Source organism: Pinus tabuliformis, chromosome 2_1, assembly GCF_031772625.1.
Source record: "Pinus tabuliformis cultivar Carrire ecotype Pingquan chromosome 2_1, CPIR1, whole genome shotgun sequence".
Classification (NCBI taxonomy): domain Eukaryota; kingdom Viridiplantae; phylum Streptophyta; class Pinopsida; order Pinales; family Pinaceae; genus Pinus; species Pinus tabuliformis.
The window spans coordinates 436,844,668-436,870,453 of NC_142299.1; the positions used below are offsets into that span (position 1 = coordinate 436,844,668).

Sequence of the window (25,786 nt, forward strand, 5' to 3'; positions counted from 1 at the left end):
AAGTTTATGATATGTTATCATAGAAACATAGATCATATTCTTTTTTATTCTTGGTACATACATTACATTTTGAATATGCCTAACATTTCCATTAGGAAATACGGCAAGAACATTACCATACCCTTTGATTTGGTATCCTCTATCATCACCAAAGTAGATATTAGCACCATTGTTCATTTCTTTGAAATTCTCAAACCAATGTTTGTTACCTGTCCTGTGAGTGGAAGCTCCTAAGTCCACAAACCAATTTTTTGCTTCATCATCCTCAATAGAGTACACATAATCAGATACAAACAATCTGAGATTCTGATTCTGATCATCATCAGCAAAGTTCCCTGCATGCTTCTTATGTATATGTCGACCTTCATCAAGCTTCTTTTAATGGCAATTCTTAGCAATGTGACCAACTCTACCACAATAAAAACAGTTGGGTCATGAATCACTTCTGTTTGAAGACATACCTTGAGGTGGTTTTCTTTGTGGTGTACCTCCGCCTTTTTGTCCTGCATTTGCCTTCTCTTTGAAGGGATTTTTCTTCGACATTAAAGCAAGATATGAACTCTGGGGTTTCAGAGTCATCCACCTTTCTTCCTCTTGCATCAGGATCCCTGTTGATTCTTCAAATTTGGGGGTTTTCTCTCTCACATTCAATCTCATGATAAACATCTAATAATCATCAGTCACACCATTCATGGTAATCGTAACGAGATCAGTGTTTGGCATTGTCTCCCCTATGTCACCCAGGTTATCTCTGGGCTTCTCGATTCGAGAGATGAATGCAACCATTGATTCATTCTCCTCCATTTTAATGGAGAGAATCTTGCTTTTCAGAAACAACAGGTGATTTGTGTTTTTGATCTTGTACAAGTCCTTGAGAGTTGTTGAAATGTCATTTGTTGATTTACATTCTCGGATGTGAGCGATAATACAATCTTTCACTAACAATTTTAAGAGCACTTTTTCTTTATTCTCCCTTTTTTCCCAGTCCTGGATTGTTGTTGTTGTTTCGTCTGTAGCTATGGTCGGCTTCAACTCATCACTGCTTGCAATTGCCCATGCGTTTTGCCTCTCCAACAAGGTTTGCAACTTAAATTTCCAATTAGAATAATTGGATCTGTCAAGCTTATTGCTCTCATTCAAGTATGCTTCTGCCATCGAATTTTTCATATTAGGTCTATCTCAAAAAAAATATTCAACCTCTAACAATTGAAATAAAATGGATCTATCTCCAAATCTTAAAAAAATGGTGCTCTTAATACAACCCCTTTCAGATGGGGGCACAAAACAAATCCTTTTTAAAGATATAGAAACCTTCTTAAAAAAAAATGACCCCCTTTTAAAATGCCCTCCAAACACTTTCCGCTTAAAAATATTATAACCCCTTTAAAAAAAGTATTCAAAAGGAGAAAAAACGATTTCAAAGATACCCAACGATAGAGCTCCTTTCTTTTGATTGCGCCTCCAGAAGGTCTCCATAGTCGGTCAACACCATGACCCGTGCACTCAAGTTCTCTGCTCCTCAAAACAAAATCGCAGCAGATCTCGATCCACTACCCGGCTTCCGCCGCAGTTGACAAATCAGACCCTCTACCTTAGATCAGGTCGGTCCACCTACGCCAACTCGGCCCTTTTCACGTTGCTTTGTCAACTGACTCCACGCGCAAACAGAGATCTAATCAATTCGATCAGTGCGCACACCGATGCCAACTCGTAAACCCCAAATGTTGCCACAACAACCTCCACACCACGATTTCACAACAGATCTACGACCTCCGATCAGGGTTGGAATTTGAATTTCCTTTTGCCCGTCATACAATTTTTTTTTGACGTTTTGGATTTTTATGCTCCCCGTCAAGAAGCGTTATGTTTAAAATTTTTCCCTTCAAGAGTGATGTTCTTACAAAAAATTAACCCTTCACCAATAAAAGCTTGATTAAAAAATTACCCTTAAATAACATAATTATGTTAAAGTTTTCACATATTTACCATAAGGAATAAAACAAAATGACCATAACAAACAAATGACTTATTAAATCTTGAATCTTGGTTTGAAATTGCATGGAACGCTCACAATAATTTTTCTGGAACTTGAAATCAAATGTCCTTGCCCCGAACATGCCATAGCATTTGTATATATGAGATATGACTAAGGATATCTTATGGGACATATAAGATGACAAACATAGTAAAACTATTGAATGTTATCAATAAAAACTCGAAAGTAGATTAATTAATATGATTTATGTTATGATTTGCTTAATCTAATATGTACTAGTGGATCTAAAGATAAAGTACATTTTACCTTATATATTTTAGCATTGCTTTAGATCATGGGATATACACTAATGTTAATAAGATTGAATGCATAGCATTTGAACCTTTTAAAAATTAAAAGACTAAAATTATAATAAATGGACATTGTAGATCTCTTAACATCATGTTATCCGATTTCCTATATTATTACATTCTTAGAGAGAAAACACTTATAAGTATTAAATGTGGAAAAAACATGCTCTGATAAAATCCTTCCTTCTATTTATCACTAAAATGTAGTGAAATCAATATATAAAAATAAAAAAACCAACTTGTATTAAAGTGACATTGAATACAATATTGTATCTAACTAGCTTATGCTTTTAGGCAAAAGAGTTTTATTGAAAATTAAAAATAATTTTCACCTTGGTGTATTATTTAGAGATTATACACTTTAATCTAACTTGTAGGCATATCAACTAAAAATTAAATATTTTAAAAATATAATACTTTGACAACTACAATTATGGAGGTTTCAACAAAAATTGTTGAACATTTGAAACATGTTTATTTTTTTAATTAAATGTATATAATTAGTCCTAAGTAGAGTACTTACCATAACATACCACCAACGTCCAGTTTTTAGATCCATCTAATAAGTGAAATTCATTTGACAACAAATTATTAGTTGATACATATACATACTATTCCAAATAATGGTTTACTCCAAAATCCAATTACACGAAATTGATGTCACAACATACAAGTTTCTAAATTCCATTGGTCTCAAGTTGTCCATAAGCTATGCGTTACATCCAAAGAAAGAGGGGGATTGGATATATGTGCAAAAGAATATGCTCATATTTAAATGCATCTTGAGAAGCATAAAGAGAGATGCTATGTCATAGTAGCAAAATTCTCCAATATAAATGTGTCATGTAATTTATTGCATTGTTAAAAAGGTTGGCAAGATGTGGGGCACCTACCGATATGAGATGCAAATAGATAAAAAAAAATCAACATCTCAGTCTCCAATATGTCGTGTGGTGGCATTCACTATTATAGAACTTTATTCTTTTAAGATTAATTTTACATAAAAATGTAATACTTTAAGCTTAATCATACTGATATCGTGTTGGACTTCAAATTTATTTTGTCATACAAATGTTTATGCTTTGGATTCTTTATATTTTTAGTCATTATCTATGTTTAATAAGTTTGAGATTAAAATAAATATATACCTCTTAAAATGTTGGGGAAATAAGATTTGAAAGGATTTGTATACGCTTGTTTGCACCTAAACAAATCAAGGGACACTCTATAATATACTCAAATATGGATTAAGCATAATGTGACTAGTTTATATTATGTAACATTAATAAACTTAAAACAATATAAATTTAGTTTAGTTTAAGACAAATATATCAAAATAATAAATAATTATTGTTTTTATAATTGAATTATCTTCCTTTCAAATATTATAATAAGAGAATTTTTGGATTTGAAGTTTTTGGCCACTTGGTAGATCCCCATTTAAGAGGGATCTAAATTAGTTTAATTATTAATTATAATTTGTTGTTAATTAATTATTTAATTTTATTTTGACTAAATCAAATGTTATAAAGGAAATTATAACTTCTCTACCATATTAGAGAGTGCTTTGCTCACAAATATTTTAGAAAAGAAGGAAATCTTCATTTTCTCAAAACGTATAAATGATAACAAAAAAAATAGTATTTATATCGAAACCAATTTATTAAATGAAAATTTCATTACTCAAATACAATATTTAAAAAATATCCCCATTTAATTGAAGTATGTTGTTTTATTGATTATTTAATTTAGGAAAGTCCATCTAAATATGTTAGAATCATTATTATTAGTAGTTAAATTATTTCTTATCCATGAAATTACTTTTTTCATGTTTTTTTTGTTAATTTTAATTGAAATTTGACAGAGATTTTTATTTTTTAGACTACTAAATCTATTTATACATTCAAAAAAAATAAAAAATTGATCTTACTTGAAATTGTATGACATAGTGAAAAAAACCCTTTCATATATAAATTAAAGCGCACTTTTTTTCATGTACAATTTAAAAAAAAAAATTCTCTTATAATAAATTCAGTTAAAATCATATTTATTTTTTAATATAAATATTAAATTTTAAAAATATGATTTTAAATAAAAGCTAATAAACCTCATTATATTGATTAAAAACACTAATTCTTATCATTATTTATATAAATATTTTAGTTTAAATATATTCAAAATTGAAATTATGGTATGAATCTTAGATAACAACACCACAAACGTTGCGGGAGGCCGGACGAGTGGCCATATCAACGAGAACAAGCGTCGGACAACTCAGTCTAGTACCTTTGCTTCCGCTTTCTTTCTTTGGTGAATTGGTTGGTATTAAAGACGGTTTCAACAAAAAGTTAACCATCAAAAATACGTCTTGAACCATTCCAAACACGTCCAGGAAAAGGGGTTTTAAATATTTCTGACCATCAAATACGGTTAAAATGACTTATTACGGGCAAAATGCCCGTCAAAATCCATCCCTGCCTCCGATGGCTTATCTAAGAGCAAAATTCGGCCACACACCAATCGACCTGCCCAACTTCGACTGCAATTGATAGATGCAATCAAGCCACCACCAGCATGCAGATCCACCATCCAGTGCTGGCTCTGTGGATCTCAGTCCACCACTGCACCACACCTCACCGTTGCGCCCCGAGACCACGACTCTGCCACTACCGCCCTCACCGTTGATTGGCCTGAGCCCCCACGATTCCACTGCACTAACAATCTATAAATGCGTAGCCAACGGGTCATAAGTGCCAAAACTTGGTAGCGTTCATTGTTCTGAATGTGCACGTCCATGCAAACCGCAGTTCGACACTCTCTTGGAATGAGCACCGCTCCACGAATTCAAAGCTTCTGACGCCCTCGGTCACTATTTCCCTGCGGCTGGCTCATCCGATCAACAATATCTACACCGATCTCCCGGCTTGCGCAACAACGCCTTAAAAATACAACCAGTCAGCCAACCTCCACGTCGACCAGGACCAACACCCTTTTGAGAAAGTTGTGGCGAAAAAGTGTGATCGTGCAGGAAAACGACTCTTGGGAATTGAAAAATCAACAATTATCAACACTATCAGATTTGATTGACGGTAAAAGATTATTCGGATGATCGGTCGGGCGTCCTACACAAATTGAAATATCAACAACTTTGAGAAATCAACAACCACCAACGCACGTGTAATTGTTTGATGTTTACGTACATCACTAGTATCATTGAAACAGCAATAGTATCATTGAATCCGATAAGTGTGGAAAAAATACAGAAATTAGTTTAAAAAATAATAGAAATTTTGGTAAGATTATGATAAAATTTAATAGAAATTTTTGAAAATTAGGATTATAGCTGTTAAATTTTAGATTTTAAGATTTTGGGTTTTAAGGAATTTTAATAACACTAAATCCATTTCTATTGTAAAAAAAATTCAAACACTCCAATATTCTGATTCTTTAATTTCTTTTTAAAGCAGATTCCAACCAAAAAAACTGGAAATATATAACCATATATTCATCTATTCTGATAAAATTAATTAAATTTAAAATCCAAATTCCAAACTTAATAACTAAAATTTAATAAATCCATAACTGTGACATTAACTAAAACTTAATAAATCCATAACTGTGACATTGTTGTGCATGTACGTCTACTTCCTCTTAGCTTCTTATGGTGGATGCCAGTGGTTTTGCAGAGTGTAAATAAGGCTAGTGAAAAGAAAAGTGTAAATAACACATATTTTATGTAGGCGAGTGTTTCTTGTGTACTGAAGGTTTTAATGTACAAGCATAGGTCACATCTGTGGAAAAAAAATAAACACGATGCAATAAGCAAATGAATAGTTAGGCTTTATAAAATAACAATAATATAAACTGTGGTCGGAAGTTCATGTTTCCATCCAATTCATTCAAAATAATTTAATAATAAAAGAAAGAAGAGGATAATATGGCGACTTGAAAATTACAGAAAGCAACCCTATACACTAGTATTCAATATTTTAAATAACTAGGTATTGATACACAGACAGAGTAGCAAAGGTGCAGCTGGTAACTTCATTGGAGTTGCGAGATCATTCAGTCGAAAATATCTGTAACACATTTTGGTTATTGCTTCTCTGTTATTCTATATCCAATGGCAGATATGATTAACTTGACAACAGTTGGTGACGCTACTTGCTCGGCATCCTCCACCACATCCATATCACAGGGCAATAGCTGCAGCTATGTTTTTGATGTATTCATAAATCACCGTGGTCCTGACGTGAAGGAAGGCCTCGCCAAGCATATCTACCATCGCCTGAAAGAACATGGATTAAGAGTATTTTTGGACCAGCCAGAATTGGAAAAGGGAGATAGCCTGACTTCTCAAATCGCAGAGGCGATTCGAACTGCCACGGTCCATGTTGCAATTCTTTCTCCAAGATATGCTGAATCTAGTTGGTGTCTCAAAGAATTAGTATTGATGTTGGAGTCGGGCTCAACAATTATTCCCGTCTTTTATCATGTCAATCCTTGGGAGCTTCGGTGGACGCGGAGCCAAGATGGAGTTTATGCTCGAGCCCTGAGCATACTCCGGTGTATCCTTCTGTGTAAAGAGGACGAAAATGGAGCGTATGCTCGAGCCCTGTGCATGCTAGAAAAGAAGACAATAATAGATCCTCAAACCAATACAAAGAGGCCACGGCATAACCCGAACACTGTTGAGAAATGAAGGAATGCCCTTTCTATTGTAGCAGACACAAGCGACATTGACCTGAAGGCGTGTAATGGGTAAGAGCGCCGCTGCTTCTCCCTTCTTAGCTTTTAATTTGGTGGATTCATAAGGATATCGATATCTTTTAGGCGTTCCTTACAGACAGACATTTATTGTGGATATTATTCAGTGACGAAGAACTGCTCGTTGATGAGATCGTTGAACAAGTTCTGAAAAAAGTTCGCAGACCACTTCTGAATGTCGCTAAATATCCAACTGGCCTGTTTGAAAAAGTAAAGGATGTGGACATCACAGTGTCACTGCAACGGCAAAGCGGGAAGCCCAGTATTGTGGGAATTGCGGGTCTTGGCGGAATTGGAAAAACGACCCTCGCCAAAGAATTATTCAATCGGGAGATGTCAAATTACGATCGATCTTGCTTCTTGTCTGATGTCAGATCAGGAAATTTGCTTTCCCTGCAGAGTAACCTTCTTAACCATTTGAGTCTCTCGAATGTACATATAAACAACATTGATGAAGGCATGGGGGCCTTCAAAAGGCATATCTCTTTTTCTAACCAGGCTCTCATAGTTTTAGACGATGTTGATCATATTAATCAACTAGATGCATTATTTTCCCCACTTAAAGATACTATTCATCCAGGATGCTTAATTTTAATTACAACTCGCAATAAAGACTAAAGATACTATTCATCCAGGATGCTTAATTTTAATTACAACTCGCAATAAAGACGTGCTCACAAGCTCAGGGATCGCAGAGTCCTCTATCTACACGCTGAAAGGCCTAAATCGAGAGCACTTGCAAGAACTCTTTTGCTCCCATGCCTTTGGTCAGCCCCGTCCCGCGTTGGGATTTGAGGTGGTGGAAAAGTTTTTGGATATCTGCAATGGGTTGCCCTTATCTCTTAAAGTGCTTGGAGCCTTTCTTTGTGGAAAATATGATTTAGAATACTGGAGAGCGCAATTGCACAAAACCTCCAAAATACTTCCCACCGATATTCAAAGCACACTTGAAATTAGTTATGACGCCCTGGATAAAGAGGAAAAACAGATATTCTTAGACATAGCTTGTTTTTTCATTGGAGAACACAGGGATACCATCATCAGAATATTGGACGGATCCGGTTAGGAAGGATGGCTGGGTCTTCGTAACCTAGAGAACAGATGCGTTGTCGAGGTCGACAGTGAAAACTGTATAAGAATGCACGACCAGGTTAGAGACCTTGGCAAAGATCTCGCAAAGGAAACTCCTAAGCTTCGGCTTTGGTGGTTGACTGACAGCTTTCTTCATAATCTTTCTACGCGATCTTCTGTAAGTATTTTGTAGATTTCAACAGGCTTCAAAATAAATTTGCGTTAATCCTTTGAACTTTTGAAGTATTACAACTTTGCAAGATTGATCATCTTGTTTCTAACAGTTTTGTTGGGAATTTCTGATAATTCGAAACAAAACTGACAAAAAAAAAAAACAATACTCTGTTTTAACACAGCGGAAAAAATCGTTTGCGGAATACGGTGTTTCAGCAACGCACAACGAAAGGGACTTTGTATTCATTAATGATAATTCCTCTAACAGAAGGATAACTACAAGGCTGCTTTAAAGACAGTTCAAAAACTTCAAAAGCTTCACACAAAAAAAATTACATCACTGTGTCTGCACTGCTGTACATTACAAAAAGCAAAATACTCTGTCTCCTTTGAAAATCAACACACTGTTTTTGCACTTGCTGTGTCTGCACTTCGCACTTGTGTGTCTGCACTCCTGTGCATCTACACAACACTCTGTTTTTGTTCAAAATTAACGCTGCTGTAACACTCTGTTTCTTTCTTAAAAAAAATTACACTGTTGTGTGTAAATTTTTCATTCTTTCATACGTGCTGCTGTGTATTACAAAAACTTCTGCACTGCTGTGCATTACAAAGAAAACTCTCTATCTCTATATTTTCTACACCGCTGTGTCTGCGTTTTATAGTGCATTACATTTTCTGCTTTTTACAGTGCGGGAAGCGGTCATAACTTATCCATCAACCACTTTAACTCGCTGATGAAGTCTCTACTACAATCTGTTGCTCATGATGAACAAATCTGATCTTTTGCTGTATTTCTTGAGTCGGTGGTGTTGAAACCCATGGCTGATAAATGTTGCGACGGCTCGAGGCTGGTTCTTTTCACTTTCAGCCATTCTGCTCTTTAATGCAGTTGTTTAGAAGTAATGGCATAGCGGTGGATTTGATCTTCCTCCTTCGAGAACACAAAAACAATTAAAGGGTGAAAAGACAGTAATGGCGGTGGCTTTTTTTTTTTTTTAAGTAGCTGTTGCGGTTTAACTGTTCACTGCAGTTGAAATTATAATTTCAACACTCCCCTTTAATTTCAACTGCTGGCTTATCAGTTATACCCAGACGTTTCCTTAAAAACTCAAAACTTTTCTGATCCAATGGCTTGGTTAGAATATCCGCAACCTATTCCTGAGTCCTGCAATGTTGTAAAACAATTTCTCCATTGTTCACCAATTCTCTGATGTAATGAAACTTTGTGTCTATGTGTTTCGTTCTCTTGTGGAACACAGAATTCTTGGACAACGCAATAGCTGAGCTATTGTCACAAAAAATAACTGTCGCTGTTGCCTACTCTTGGCATAGACTTCTTAACATTCTCCTCATTCAAACCGCTTGACATGCTGCTGCTGTAGCTGCCACGTACTCTGCTTCTGTTGTAGACAACGCCACAATTGGCTGTTTCTTGGAAGCCCATGAAATGGCTCCTGAACCTATGTGAAAAACGTAACCAGATGTGCTTTTCTGGTCATCTACACTTCCAGCCCAATCACTATCTGTGTATCCAACTAAATCTGAACATTCTAAAACAATATAAAAAATGCCATACCTTTTTGTACCTTTAACATACCTCAGAATTCTCTTTGCTGCCTGCCAATGTGTTTCTTTTGGCCTCTCCATGAATCTGGAAATTAAACTAACAGCGTGCATTATGTCCGGCCTAGTTGCATTTAAATACATAAGGCTGCCAACTATGCTCTTCTACACGCTAGGGTCAAAATCTTTGCTACTGTCCTCTTTGCTGAGTTTTAATCCCTTGACAACAAGTCTTGCCTTGTGTATTTCTATCTTGCCTTCAGCATTACTCTTGGTCTTATAGACCCATTTAACTCCAACGACTTCTTTACCTTTTGGTAGCTCAACTAAATCCCATGTCTTGTTTCTTTCTATGGCATTCATCTCCTCATCCATAGCTTCTATTCATTTCTCATCTTTAATTGCATCTTCGAAATGAACATGGTCATCAACATGACAATACAAAGCAAACAAAGAATTCATTCCTTCATCATAAATCTCACTTAAATTTCTGAATTTCTTACCTCTTTCATTTGGTGTGCAAGTGCTTGAGGACGCACTTGAATTTCCTCCTTGTGGTGTGCTTAGAGAAGCACTCTCATTTCTCCTCAAGGGTGTCTCTTGCTGTCTTTGTGTTTCCGCTGCTGTTTGGGGTGTTTCAGTGATCTCCTCATCATCTTCATCATGAGACAAACAGTTTTTAACATTCACTGTTTTCTCTATGCTTCCTCCTCAATGAATTGAACATCTCTGCTCACAAAAAACTTCTTGGTGGATGGGATATACAACCTGTAAGCTTTGGATTCCTCACTGTTGAAAATACATTTCTCCCCTTTGTTGTCCAATTTCTTCCTTCGCTGATCTGGAATGTGTGCATAAGCCACACAACCAAAAACTTTCATGTGGGTGACTCCTTGCTTTCTCCCACTCCATTCTTCTTCCGGCACTTTGTTCATCACTGCTTTTGTAGGACACCTATTCAAAATATATATTGCACAGTGTACAGCTTCAGCCCAATAATCATTTTGCAAATGCTTTGCCTTCAACATGCTCCTCGCCATATCCATGATGGTCCTATTCTTCTTTTCAGCAACTCCATTTTGCTGCAGGGTGTACCTTGCTGTAAATTGCTTATGAATTCCATTTTCTCTGCAAAAACGTAAAAATTCTTTGGAGATATACTCACCTCCTCTGTCAGTTCTCAAAACCTTGATACGCAGCCCACTTTGATTTTCTACAAGTGCTTTGAATTTTTGAAAATTTTCAAACACTTCACTCTTATTCCTCAGGAAATAAACCCAAGTCTTTCTGGTAAAGTCATCAATAAATATTAGAAAATATTGGTTGCCTGCTAATGATTGGGTTTGCATGGGTCCACATAAATCTGAGTGGACAAGTTCTAAGGGTGCCTTTGCCCTTATACTTTTCCCGGTTGGAAAACTTTCTCTGTGTTGTTTCCCCAAGATACAACCTTCACAAAGGCTGTTCGGTTTCTCTATCAATGGTAATCCTCTTACCATTCCTTTTCTACTCAACAAATTAAGACCTCCAAAGTTGAGATGTCCAAATCTCAAATGCCACAACCAATTTTCATCCTTTGGTACGCTTTGGAGAGCCTCTTGTGTTACTGCTACAATTACTTCTTTATTTTTCAAATCTGCCCTTATTCTGAGAAGGAACATCCTGTTCCTTGTCATCTTCACTTCAACAATACATCTTTTGCTGGGTTTTCTATCCATGATGCTGCATACATCATTCTAAAAGAAAAAATTGTAACCCTTTTGAACAAGCTGTCCAATACTCAAGATGTTACACTTCATTCCGGGAACATAATAGACATCTGCTATGGTTTTCTTTTCACCTTTCTTTGTAAATATTTTAACTTCTCCTTTTCCCATAACAGAAATTTTACTATCAGTCCCAAGTGTGACTTGTGACTGCACACTTTGATCTAAAGCAGAAAACAGGGCTATGTTTCCTGTCATATGGTTGCTGCAACCAGAATCTAGAAACCATATATCTTCACTGTTTGTTTCAGCCATATTACAAACTAACAACACATTATCTTGGCTGATATTTTCTCTAGTGATATTTGCACTAGATCTATTACTCATATCATGCTGCTTTTTCCTACATTCATTTGCATAGTGCCCATATTTTTTACAGTAATAACATTGGACATTGGATTTTTCATACCTTTGTCCTTGAGCATGATATTGTCCACTTTGTTGGCTGCTGCCATGGCCTTGGTTCTGATTTGGATTGCTGCCTCTTCCTTGAACGTTTGCTGAACTGTTTCTTCCACCTCTGTATTGGCTTCTGCCTCTTCCTCTCTTGTTTCCTCTGCCTTGACCTCTTCCTCTTCCAAATGACATCTGGGTCTTGAAGGCTTGCTCTAGAGATGAGTTTTCATTTCTACTCAACCTCTGCTCATGTGTTATCAGTGATGCATGAAGTTCATCAACTGAAAAATTTGAGAGATCCTTTGTCTCTTCTATGGTGGTGACAATCACATCAAACTTTGAGGGTAGGCACCTCAATAGTTTCTCCACAATCCTCATTTCTTCAAGAATTTCTCCATGAGACCTTATCTGTGTGACCAGACCAATTGCTTGTGTGAAGAATGAGTCAATATTGTCTGACTCCTTCATGCGCAGGTTCTCAAAATCTTTCCTCAACAATTGTAGTTTTGTTGTCTTCACTCTCTCCATGCCTTGATAGGCTGTCTTGAGAGTTTTCCATGCTTCTCTGGATGTCTTGGCTGTTGCTATCCTTGGAAACACACTCTCATGCACTGCTTGATATAAAAATACAAGGGCTTTTGAATCCTTCTTCTTATTGCTCTTCAACAGCTCTTTCTCTGCCTGAGTTAATCCATTAAACTCATCTTCATTTGCTGGCTCTTCAAATCCATATTCAACAAGTTCCCATAAATCTTGAGAAGCAAACAGGGCTCTCATGGTTATTGCCCAATAGTCATAGTTTTTCCCATTAAACTGTGGGAGCTGAGTATTAAAGATACCCATGCTAGTGCTGGTGCTGACCATTCTTGCACTCTTCAAAAATACTTGACTGTGTATTAAAATAATTGACTGTCTTCAACAGTAACACAGAAAATTAACTTGAGAAATACCTTGGATTTTTTTTTACTGAGTCTTCTCTCTGCTGGAGAAGCTGTTACAGCAATAAAATACCTTCCTTCAGCTTCTTTGACGTCTTCAAAGAGCCTGGACAAACTCCGATACCATGTTGGGAATTTCTGATAATTCCAAACAAAACTGACCAAAACAGAACAATACTCCGTTTTAACACAGCGGAAAAAATCGTTTGCGGAATACAGTGTTTCAACAATGCACAACAAAAGGGACTTTGTATTCATTAATGATACTTCCTCTAACAGAGGGATAACTACAAGGCTGCTTTAAAGACAGTTCAAAAACTTCAAAAGCTTCACACAAAAAAAAAATTACATTACTGTGTCTGCACTGCTGTACATTACAGAAAGCAAAATACTCTGTCTCCTCTGAAAATCAACACACTGTTTTTGCACTTGCTGTGTCTGCACTTCGCATTGGTGTGTCTGCACTCCTGTGCATCTACAAAACACTCTGTTTCTGTTCAAAACTAACGTTGCTATAACACTCTGTTTCTTTCTTAAAAAAATTTACACTCCTGTGTGTAAATTTTTCATTCTTTCATACGTGTTGCTGTGTATTACAAAAACTTCTGCACTGCTGTGCATTACAAAGAAAACTCTCTATCTCTATATTTTCTACACTGTTGTGTCTGCGTTTTATAGTGCATTACATTTTCTGCTTTTTACAGTGCGGGAAGCGGTCATAACTTATCCATCAACCGCTTTAACTCGCTAATGAAGTCTCTACTACAATCTGCTGCTCATGATGAACAAATCTGATCTTTTACTGTATTTCTTGAGTCGGTGGTGTTGAAACCCATGGCTGATAAATGTTGCGACGGCTCGAGGCGGGTTCTTTTCACTTTCGGCCATTCTGCTCTTTAATGCAGTTGTTTAGAAGTAATGGCATAGCAGTGGATTTGATCTTCCTCCTTCGGGAACACAAAAACAATTAAAGGGTGAAAAGACAGTAATGGCGGTGGCCTTTTTTTTTTTTTAAGTAGCTACTGCGGTTTAACTATTCACTGCAGTTGAAATTATAATTTCAACAAGTTCGAGGTGATCAATTCAGGTGCGTGGAATTAGCATGGTTCACGGAAATGTCTCTGAACAATCTTTGGAAACCCTTGTGGACAGCTTCAACCTAAGCAGCTTAAAGCTGCTTAGGGCTAAAGGTTATTTTGTTGAACGCCTATTTCGGGCTGGGCAGTTACCACAACTAATATATCTCCACTGGGAGAATTGCCCGTACTCGTCCTTACCTTCCTAGATTTCACTAAAAACTTTACGAGTTTTATATATACAGAAGGTGAGCCACCTGCAAACACTGTGGCAACATGAATCTCAGGTAATCTTCTCTTTTTTTCTTTGAAACAGATTTTTGTTTTGTTTTTCTCCAAATTATAAAAATTGCTTGCACTTGAGAATTGTCTTCCCATACCACAATGCCAGAATGTTCACATTTACAGTGTCGAACCCACTTTATTAATGTACATTGCAGGCACCTCTAGAATTGAGGGAATTGTATATTCATGCTCCCCTTTCAAAAGTCCCAAAATCTATTGGAACGCTGAAGCACCTCCAAAAATTTGTCTTGTGGGAGAGTCACCTAGAAATATTGCCAAATGAATTATGTCATATGGATTCCTTAAAACACCTTGCATTAAGGTATTGCTGCAGTCTGCAGGGGCTCCCAAACTCACTGGGGAACTTAACCGCTCTCCAAAGTCTTGACTTGGGCAGCTGTTTTGCTCTACAAACGCTCCCAGACTCGGTTGGGTATTTAACAGGACTCCAAAGTCTTGACTTGAACGGGTGCTCTACTCTCCAGACGCTCCCAAACTCGGTTGGTAACTTGATGGCACTCCAAAGGCTTGACTTAGGTGGGTGCTTCTCTCTGCAAAGGTTTCCTAACTCCGTTGGGAACTTGACGGGTCTCCAAAGTCTTGACTTGGGCGGATGCTCTCGTTTGCAGAGACTCCCAGGTTCGATTGGAAACTTGAGGAGCCTCCGACATTTTCACTTAGGCGGGTGCTTCTCTCTGCAGATGCTTCCAGACTCGGTTGGGAACTTGATAAGCCTGCAACGTTTTCATTTGAGTGCGTGCTCCACGCTGCAAACACTCCCAGACTCAGTTGGGAATTTGATGGGCCTCCAATATCTTGACTTGGGCGGGTGCTCCGCTCTGCAGATGCTCCCAGACTCGATTGGGAGCTTGACAAGTCTCCAACGTCTTCACTTGGGAGGGTGCTTTGCTATGCAAACGCTCCCAGAATCGATCGGGGATTTGACGGGTCTCCAACGTCTTCACTTTGGTGGATGCTCCGCTATGAAAACACTGCAGACACTCCCAGACTGGATTGGGAATTTGAGGGGCCTCCAATGTCTTCACTTGGGGCAGTGCTTCGCTCTGCAGATGCTCCCAGAGTGGGTTGGCAACTTGACCAGCCTCCAACGTCTTCACTTGGGCGGGTGTTCCTCTTTGCAGACGCTCCCAAACTCAGTTCAGAACTTGGGCCTTCAAACTCTTCGATTGGGTAGATTCTCCACTCCTCAGACTATCCAAAGCTCTCAGAGTAGGTTAGGAACTTAATGGGTTTCCAAAGTCTTCACTGGTGCGGGTGCAACACTATGCAGATTCTCCCACGCTCCGTTGGAAATTTGATGGGCCTCCAACGTTTTCACTTGGAACATTGGAAGGGTGTTGCAACTTACAGATGCCACAGTTGAGCATTTTGAGGTCGTTGGAAATGGGTGAGGTGTTTTATGTCTTAAAGCGCAATGTCGTATGTATTAAATCAAGCAGCCACACGCCCGGTTATTGCCTTGTAATGAATGGATTTTTTTGCAATTTACAGATGTTACAGTTGATTATTTTGTGGTCATGCTTGAGGTGTCATTATGTATTAAACGGCGATGTCGTAGGTATTAAACCAAGCAGCCTCAAACGCCCTCTCATTGCCTTGTAATGAATGGAATTTTTTTTTGTATTTCACTTTATGGTGCACAAATTGATCATGGCGTAGGTATTAAATCAATCAGCCCATTTTGTGGGCATGCTTGAGGTGTCTTAATGTATTAAACGTCGATGTCGTAGGTATTAAATCAATCAGCCTCACACCCTGTCATTGCTTGTAATGAATGGAATTTTTTTTGTATTTCACTTTATGGTGCGCAAATTGATCATGGCGTAGGTATTAAATCAATCAGCCGGGTAATGAATGGAATTTTTTTTTTGTTGTATTTGACTTTACAAGGTCGTAAATTGATAATGACGCGATAATATTGGAGTGCTTAATTTATCCAATCGTTTTGGTTTTTCTCATGGGGTGATAATGTTTGTCAAATATTTGTATCTATATATATTAAATGTATATGTTTGTATGATATTTTTTTTTTAAATTTGTTATATGAATATAAAATGTATTTAAAAATATTATATTAGGGAAATTTTGTATGGTTATGAATTTCGGTCTGCGGCATTCTAAACTATATATATATATATATATCCTTGCATTCTAAACTATATCTTAGGTGATCTTGGGTCTGTGGCATTCAAACAATTTATATATATCCTTGGGTCTGCGGCATTCAAACAATTTATATATATCCTCGGGTCTGCTCTTCGGTGATCTTGGGTCTACGGCATTCAAACAATTTATATATATCCTCGGGTTTGCGGCATTCAAAACAATATATATATCTTCGAAGATCTTGGGTCTGCTCCGATTCTAAGGCTCGCATTCTAAACTATATCCTCGCTTCAGTTCAGAGGCTCGCATTCAAATAATAAGGGTCTCTTTGGTGATCTTGGGTCTATTGACGGTGTATATATCTTTTTAACTCGATCCAATCAGCTCCACGGGTTGCGGTAGGCACGTGCGATCTACAGACATGTTTGATATCAGGTGCACACTTTCCTTATCTCTTTCTAATACATATTTGCTCATATATTTTCAAGTATGAATATTTCACCACAGCTACCAAAGATTACCAAAGGTAGACCTAGCACAGTTACTCTACAAGGCCTCTATGAGTATATAGAATCTTTAGGGAAACGTAGAGAAGAAAGAGAAGTCAAGCTACGAACAGAGTTAGAAGCCACGCTGGAAATTAAATTTGCATCTCTTGAAGACACAATCCAAAAACAAATAGAAAATAAAATAGAAATATTGGAGAATAAAATGGTGGCAATAGAGACTAGGTTGCAGGTTATAGAAAAACAAAACCAAGATACTAACCAAACATCCCAGCAAGGGGATGCTTTAGAGAGCCTTAAAATGAAGAACATGATTAAAGAACTAGAAGAAAAATTTAATAGCCGCCTCACCCTAAATAATGTGGTAGATAAATTAGATATCAAACCAATTAAATATGAAATGAACAAATTAATAGACTTAGACCATGAGCGTAACAAAAGGGCCTTGAACCTTATAATCTTCGGTTTAAAAGAGGAGGTAGATGAGGATACTTTAACCATAGCCCAGACAGAATTACATAATAGATTACAAATTGAAACAACGTGTCTCACAGAAGCAACAAGGTTGGGGAAATTAACTGAAAATAAAGGAAGACTGATTCGAATAAATGTGAGCTCTACTGATCATAAGCATGACATACTTAGTAAAACCTCAAGTCTAAAAGGAATAGGAATATTTATAAATGAAGATCTCATCCCAGAAGATCAAGCAGAATTAAGAAAGGAGGTTCAAAATGTAAAAGAAGCTAGAAAGGAAGGAAAATGGGCAATAATAAAAAATAGAAAAGCCTTTATTCGAGATGAAAACCAAAAAGATAGTACTAAATAGCAATTCAACATGCTCCAGATTCTTTCTTGGAACTTTCAGGGCTTTGCATGGAACAAAGGCCCCAAGCTAAGCTAGATCTCAAATGATGTTGATATTATTTTGCTTGTTGAAACTTGGGAGCACAAAGAATCTAAGGTCCCTAACATAAATGGCTTTACGCTATGGTTTACCTAGAACAAGCGATCCTCCCGTAGAGGCATTGGGGGAATAGCTTGTTACATTAAGAAGAACATCTCCCCCTAGGATAGGATTTATAAAAACGACCCTTACAACCAATATAGTTGGATAGAGATCACTGACATTAATAATAAAAAGACCTACATAGCAATATGTTATTTCCCCCCATTAATTCTAACTTCTATAAGAAGAAGAATCTAGATAAAAACAATCCTTAAAGTGGTTTGGAGAATGATATTTCTAGCCTAAGGAATGAAGGTAATATCCTTTTAATAGGTGACTTTAATGCTCGAACTTCAAGCAAACAAGCTATTATTCTAAGCAATCATTCCAACCCTAATCCTCTTTGGTTGGACGAAGACCCTACTCTGGCTAGTAGGTACAAAAGGAGCTCTGAAGACGTCGGGGAAAATCTGTTTGGGTCGGAGCTAGTCAAGCTCTATAGTGCTCAGGATCTCATAATTTGCAACGGTCTAAAGAAGTGGCCCAATTCTAGCCAGATGACTTGCATCCATGGGCTTGGTAGTGGCGTGGTAAACTATGTTATTTTCGATCTCCCTTTATACAACGAAATAATAAATCTTGACATTAAATCTACAATCCATTAAATCTTGACATCTTAAATGACCACGAGCCTGACTTTGATCATAGGCCTTTACTTATAACTCTCAACTTTGTCATGCATAGAGATCCCATAGAAAACAATCCTTATAGCCAAAAGAACTTAATATTTGATAGAAATAAAAACGATCTCTTTCTAAAAGAGTTAAAAACTAATTTGCTTCCTTTATCTAGTATAGACAACATAGAAGACCTCTATCATAATTTTACTACAACCCTCTCATATTCTATTAACAAGTTCTCAATTGAAGTTTCAAATAATAAAAGAAATAGCAAAACCAACCCATGGTATGACAAAGACTGTAAAAGTGCGAGGAGAGCAATTAAGGAGGTTGTTGATGAATCTCTTAAAATGGACAAGATAAAAATATACAAAGCCATAACTAAAAGAAAAAAGAGGCAGTACATCCGTAAAAGACAAGAGAATCTCTTACACCTCTCTAAGGTAGCTCCTAAGAAATTTTGGAGGCAGATTCTGACTAGGAAAACTAAAGATAATAATAAAATTGCTTTACACGATTGGAATTCCTGTCTTAAAAAGCTCTATCAATCTCCTAATGTCATGGATAACTTTGAAACCTTGCCCACAACGAAAGAAGTTTTCTCTCTAGAAGACATCGATTTTGGGGTTAAGCGCCTAGCTAATGGGAAGGCTAAGAACATTGAAGGTTACCAGGCAGAAATATTAAAAATTGGAGGCCCTGTCCTCATTCCCCACATCCACAAGCTTTTCAATCAAGCAGTCAATCAAGGGTTCCCTAAGCTATGGACTCAGAGCCTCATTATCCCTGTTTTTAAAAATGGGGATACAAATAACCCCTCTAATTATCGGACAATTATGATCAGCCCTCTCTTGGCCAAGTTATATGGTAGTATTTTGGAAAAGAAGTTGACAATATGGCTTGAAAGTGAAGGTAAGCGAGCTAAAGGCCAAGCGGGTTTTAGAAGGCATCACTCAACAACAGACCACCTCGTTACTCTTAGGATCATTGTGGAGGAACGTCATAATGATAAATCCAATCTCTTTTGTTGCTTTGTGGACTTTAGAAAGGCTTTCGATACGGTTCCTAGAAACAACCTTTGGAATAGATTAGAAGAGCTAAAGGTTCCTTTCGAGTTGAGAGCTGCCACTATTAGATTATACGAGAATGTAATTACCAAGCTAAAGAGAAATGAGGGGTGGTCGAAAAATATTAAGTGTAATATCGAAGTTAAACAAGGTTTCCCCCTCTCCCCTACCCTATTTGGCATTTACATTGACAAGCTCGAAGGTTATTTAGAGGAAGCAGGATGTGTTGGCACAATCTTAGCTGGGATAGTCGTCCTCCTTCTTCTCTATGCTGATGATATTTTTCTCCTCACAAGGTGTCCATCTGACCTTAATAAGCAACTTAGGCTTCTTAAGGATTTCTGCTCTACCATGGGTATGACTGTTAATACTGACAAAACAAAAGTTATGATTATCAAATCCAAGAAGGACACCTACACTAATTTTATGTATGACAATAATAACTTGGAGGAAGTATATTCTTACAAGTACCTAGGAATTGATATTCATCACAAGCTCAACTGGAACTATAGCATTGAGAAAAGGATTAATGGGGGGTGGAAAGCTTACTTTAGTCTTGAAAATAATTGCAAAACGACAAACCTCGTAATGTGGGATAAAAAGAAGTTCCTCTTTGAAACTTTAGTTACTCCTGTTATCTTATATGGATGTGAGGTTTGGGGTTGCAGCATCTCTAGAGAATCCTGGATAAAAATTGAGCAAATACAGAAGCACTTTATAACGTATAACCTGAAAATTAAGAGCAATACACCCTACCCTATTCTCCTTATAGAAGTAGGTCTTTCCCCTATCGAGAGCCTAGCTATGACTAGGCTTCTGTTGTACAAGCATAAGCTCAATAACATAGGAGATCATAGACTTCCTAAGCTAGCTTTAAATTCCAGCCAAAACCACCTAAGGCTCAAACGGGGGTGGTATAAAGACACGAGGGCCTGGTTAAACCATTGGGAGATCAACGAGAATGATGCATTGCAAAACATTAATAACATTAAAAATATTGTTACTTCTAAGTTCAAAGAAAAATTGTGGTGTGAGAAAGATTTAGCAGCTAAAAGAAAATTAAGTTATTATAAGAAGGTCATCAATCCCACCCTAGAAGATCAAAAGTATCTCTCTGTTCTAGCTAGCTCAAAGAAGAAAATTAATATAGTGAAGATTAGAACGAACTCTCATGAGCTCCATAGTGAAACAGGTCATTGGGCAGTTCCTAAAACACCATGGATGGAAAGGATCTGCCATCTATGTGAGAATAGGAACATTGAGGATGAAAACCACTTCCTCTTAGAGTGCCCCACATACAACCACATTAGATCCTAGTTTCATAATCTTTGTCGCAATATTGACCTTCCTAGCCTTTTACAATGTCAAAATTATAGTGAGCTTGGGAGGCTTCTCTCCAAGCTTTTTGGACATAGGAATAAAATCTTAAATCAAACTAAATAATTTGTGTCTTTAGGTCTGATAGACCAAAGTTGGTCTTAGTGGACTTTAACCATCATCATCATCATCATCATCGTTTTTTTTAATATTGAAATGATATTTATGATATTTTAAAATTTAGTTTTTTACGAAATTACATAGACAAATTTGGTTTAAAAGAGAAGTTTCATGTTCATTTGAAAGGTATAAAGTTCAGTTTTTTTTATACGAATATAAAATGTATTTCTTAATATTTTAAGATTTTGTTTTTTTACAAGAATATAAGGATTTGTTTAGATAAGAAGTTTTAAACTGGTTTGATAAGTATAGTTAAATGAAAAGTTGTTTATCATATTTTTTAAATTTAATATTTATTAAATTTGATAAAAAAATTTCTATGTGGATTTTTTACAAATTTATTAAAATAAAATAAAAATTATTATATGATTTGGATTTTTTTCAAAGAATTATGATGTGAAAAATTTGATTAATATACATGATTCGGATATTTTTTCAAAGAATTATGAATTATGATTAGAGTTTTGTTATATAGTTTGAATGAAAATGTATTTTTGAAAGTATAAATACATGGAATATTTTAGTAAAAAAACCATTATTTTAGATTGTATAATTTTAATCTATAATTTTACAATTCCAACGGATTTTTAAAAAAATTAATTGAATTTTGAATATAAATAAATAAAAAAATATTCAAATCATAAGATTAAATTACGTTATTTTTATTTTTAAGGAATGCAATTTTATCTAATATACTTGGGTTTATCAAATAATAGTGAGGAACGATTGTTATTCTTCTCACCTAAAATCAATTTTTACATATAATATTGATAAAATTTATTGTAATGACACCTAAACTTGTTGTATCAAAAGTATATAAAAAAAGAACAAATGAATTTAAGAGGAAACATTAAAAAAATGTTTAAAAATGTGAAGAATTAAAACAACATTTTTTTTTAATATATATATATATATATATATGAGAGTATGAAAATTTAATAATTTAAAAAGGAGAAATAAAAATTAAATACTTAATTTAATGAATATTTAAAGTTTTAGTTTTTCTAACAAATTATTATCAACATCTAATTATATAATTATTGGTGAAATTTGCAATTAAACCTAATTATGTATATCAACAATTAATATATGCAATTCCAATAATTCATTTTCTTTTTATATTTTTAATTCTCAATCTTTTAAATTATTAATCTACGAGGTCATCATCAAAGGTAATCATGTCATAAATATTCGAACTTGTATAAAGATCATAATAATTTATCCTTTCAACCACAAGGTATCTCAATAATTGATATTTGCAATTCCAATAATTCTTTTTCTTTTAATGTTTTTAATTCTCAATCTTTTAAATTCTTAATTTATGAGGCCATCATGAAGATTAATCATATCATAAATAAGATACGAGCTTGGATATAGATCATAACAATTTATCCTTTCAACCATTTGACCTAGACCCAATGAATTTTCAGGTTTAACTTATTATATTAATTTTGTTAAGATTAATTTAAACCCTTTCTTTCCCCATTTTAAGAAGTTTTGATGATGACGATGATATATATATATATATATATATATGTGTGTGTGTGTGTGTGTGTGTGTGTGTGTGTGTGTGTGTGTGTGTGTGTGTGTGTTGAATTAATGCTTTGATATTACTTAGAAAACAAATTTACATGGATGTCAAAAGCGACCATGGAGGATAAAACCTCTCCTCATCTTGTTGCCATTGATTACCAGAGGACCAAAAAACTCCCATAGCTAGGTTACATTGAGGCCAAGGCTAGAGCTAGACTGTCTCGCTACCCAACTATCCCGTACATAGATAACAAATAGATTACCCAAGTATAAGTGCCACCTACAACTTTCAAACAACAAAAGATCCCACGAGAATTCCAACATAAGATACCTTAAGAAACTACCATGACCAATACACAGACAACCAAATTGAGACTGAATTGATGCGTCCAACCATTTCCATACAACAAGGATTTCAAAAGAAATAACAAGTTCTCCACAAAACGAGCCCAAAACCACCACGAAGATCACAACGCCATGACTCCCCTATGCCGACACAAAAAGGAGACCAAAAGAGATAACAAGTGCCCTACATAAATGGACCAATAACTACCAGAAGACCAACATAATGCACTAGCTACCATCTATGCTCAATGATCATTATCTGAGGATGAAATATTTTTCAGAGTCCTCGCACTAGAACCAGGAGGATACATTAGGTCCCCACCATTTGAATCACAAGAAATATGGCTCTCCACATGTGCCAGGCGGGATTCAATCCTATCCAAGAAAAACCTCTGATTCCTGAGCATCCTCTTGATGTCCTCTAGGGATGCAAAAACATTGTACTTCTCCACTTACTTATCCTTCAAGACTAGGCCCAACAAGGTCTTCATTTGCCAATGAAGAGCCACATAGTTTAGTTATTGCTTCCTCCTTCGCCTGGTATGCCCAGGGTCGAGAACCCAAACCTACATCCTCCAAAAGCTCATAACTCTAAAGAGATTGTATTTTCTCCCCCGCTTGGGTCTCAATCTTACGAATGTTTTCAAGTACTTGGTGAAACAACATTGAAATATGTGGCAATCAAGTCATGGGACAAATTCTCACGCCTCATTTCCCTGGCTAAGATCTGCCACCCCCCATTTTGCACCTCACTCTCTATCTCTATGGCATAACTGAGACTCGAGGGGCACACTTATTACAACTTCTATGAATGCCTCTACCTACAAAAGAACAAGAGAATGGATGTGACCCACCTCCTCTAAGACCATGATACCAGTAGATCAAATCATCAAAAAATCTTTAGACATATGACCCAAACATTACAGAAGACCCACCAATTGAGATAGAAGATGAGACTTCCTTGACCAAGACCCTTTTTCCATTAACCATTAAACAAGATAAAAACAACATCAAGACTAGAAGACCTCACAACCCAAGAGTGCGCAACTAGACAACGAATTCAACAACCAACACTCATCTTGCCATGAAAATGACCCAACATTTCAGGACCCCCGTAATTCACTTCGAATAGGACTCACAAACCCCAACTTAAGCCTTAAATGCCACCCCCCCCAACAAAACAAAACCCAATGCCAAATTAATAAACTGCTCCAAATAGAATCCTTAGACCAGAGATGAAAATACATACACAAAGATTTGTTCCCTAGACACACATACTTAGACCCGATGAAACACCTAAATAAGGAAACCAAGAATTGTAGATAAATAACGTGGGATTTCACGCTACACTTGAGACTAGAAGCCCCCAATAACTCTTCTAGAAAGTAATCTCTCGACATCCATGAGCAAGACTAGGAATCCAGGGAACCCCAAGCATTCAAATTTCATTTACACTGGCCCTTATGACCTCCTTTCCAACCTTCGAAACACACTACAACCCACAGCACCAAGATTCTCACACACTCAAAATGAATGGAGGAGCTACACTAGGAGGCCAAGGACTTTACCTTGGTTCCTCTCCACTCACCACATAATGTCTCACCGCCCATCGAAGACCTTAAATAAAACCACCACCAACTGTGATACTACATGCACATTCATGCTAGGGCAGGCTGCACCCTCCCTATTTAAATGCGTAGTGTGTACTCGGGGTGGTGGGCATAGCCTCCAAGGCCCTCGCTCCATCTGCATTTACACTCCCATCGGGGAGTATATAAAATTTTAAAAATAATGATAAAATTGAAATCAATTTAGCATATCTTCACTATAATAACAATGAATACATTGAAATTTCCATGTAACCATCTCCCTCCCTTTCTCATCACATTTGAGGAGGGGTATGCATTTTGTCTTTGCTCATTGACTTGATCCCTTAGGGTTATGAATTTATTTCCATTTGAACTATCTGTCATTGCGTGGACCAAATACCATGGATGGTTCCATTTTCATGTTTTCATTTGGCCCTTTTGAAAGTTTAAATAAACATGAAATTAAAATATTAGTCATATGATGCAAATAAATACATAAGATTATGACCCATGGTTTCATATCTGAAGATGTCTCTTCAACTTCTCATGACTCTTTATGTTCAGTTGTGGCTTTTCAATTTCCACGCAAGTTATTACAATTTACATAATCCCCTATGGATTATGTTTCCAACATTCACGCCCACCCTAGCCCTGTATTAATCCAAAGGGTGTATTTGAGTCCAAGAAGAGAGCTAAAATATGAAGGTAAATAACAACCAATGGCTAGATGTGATCTATAAATCTAGTGGTTCAAGGAAGATAACAAATCAAACAGGGTAGAAAAAATTGCAATCTTCTACTAGTGGTCGTTTAAGGAAGATCACAAATCAAAAAGGTAATAGAAGCCAAAGTCTTCTATCAATAGTAGTTTAAGGCTAGTCACCAACTGTAGAACTTGGCTTGATTCAATTCCTAGAGTAATTCCTAACCTGGCTAGAAGTTGATGTATTCTACTAAATGGAAGTGCTTTCTGATAATGGTTTAAAGATAACCACAAACTATTGAAATGGTGGTTTGAAGATGACCATAAGTTATATAGAAGAAGCAGTAAGTATTCTCCTAAGTGGTGGTTTAAGGAGGACCACAAACCAACATGTGGTTTTGGGAT

At 36.4% G+C, this 25,786-nt stretch overlaps 2 protein-coding genes across 2 annotated transcripts in view; one reads left to right on the forward strand and one right to left on the reverse strand.

Moving 5' to 3' along the window:
* Positions 1 to 666: 666 nt before the first annotated feature.
* LOC149200785 (uncharacterized) lies at positions 667 to 1,155 on the reverse strand. The gene has a single exon (XM_089401064.1). It carries the CDS (start codon positions 1,153 to 1,155, stop codon positions 667 to 669), a length of 489 nt encoding a protein of 162 aa, XP_089257190.1.
* Positions 1,156 to 6,469: 5,314 nt separating this feature from the next.
* LOC149200786 (disease resistance protein Roq1-like) overlaps positions 6,470 to 25,786 on the forward strand; it is a 76,974-nt gene continuing 57,657 nt past the window's right edge. The window contains exons 1-2 of the mRNA XM_089401065.1: positions 6,470 to 6,948; positions 7,221 to 7,513. Coding sequence (XP_089257191.1) covers positions 6,470 to 6,948; positions 7,221 to 7,513 — 772 coding nt within the window. The remainder of the gene's footprint in view (positions 6,949 to 7,220; positions 7,514 to 25,786) is intronic.

Bases quoted from the DNA above. Each gene is read 5' to 3' on its own strand.
- LOC149200785 (XM_089401064.1), bottom strand. From the start codon at position 1,155: ATGGCAGAAGCATACTTGAATGAGAGCAATAAGCTTGACAGATCCAAT.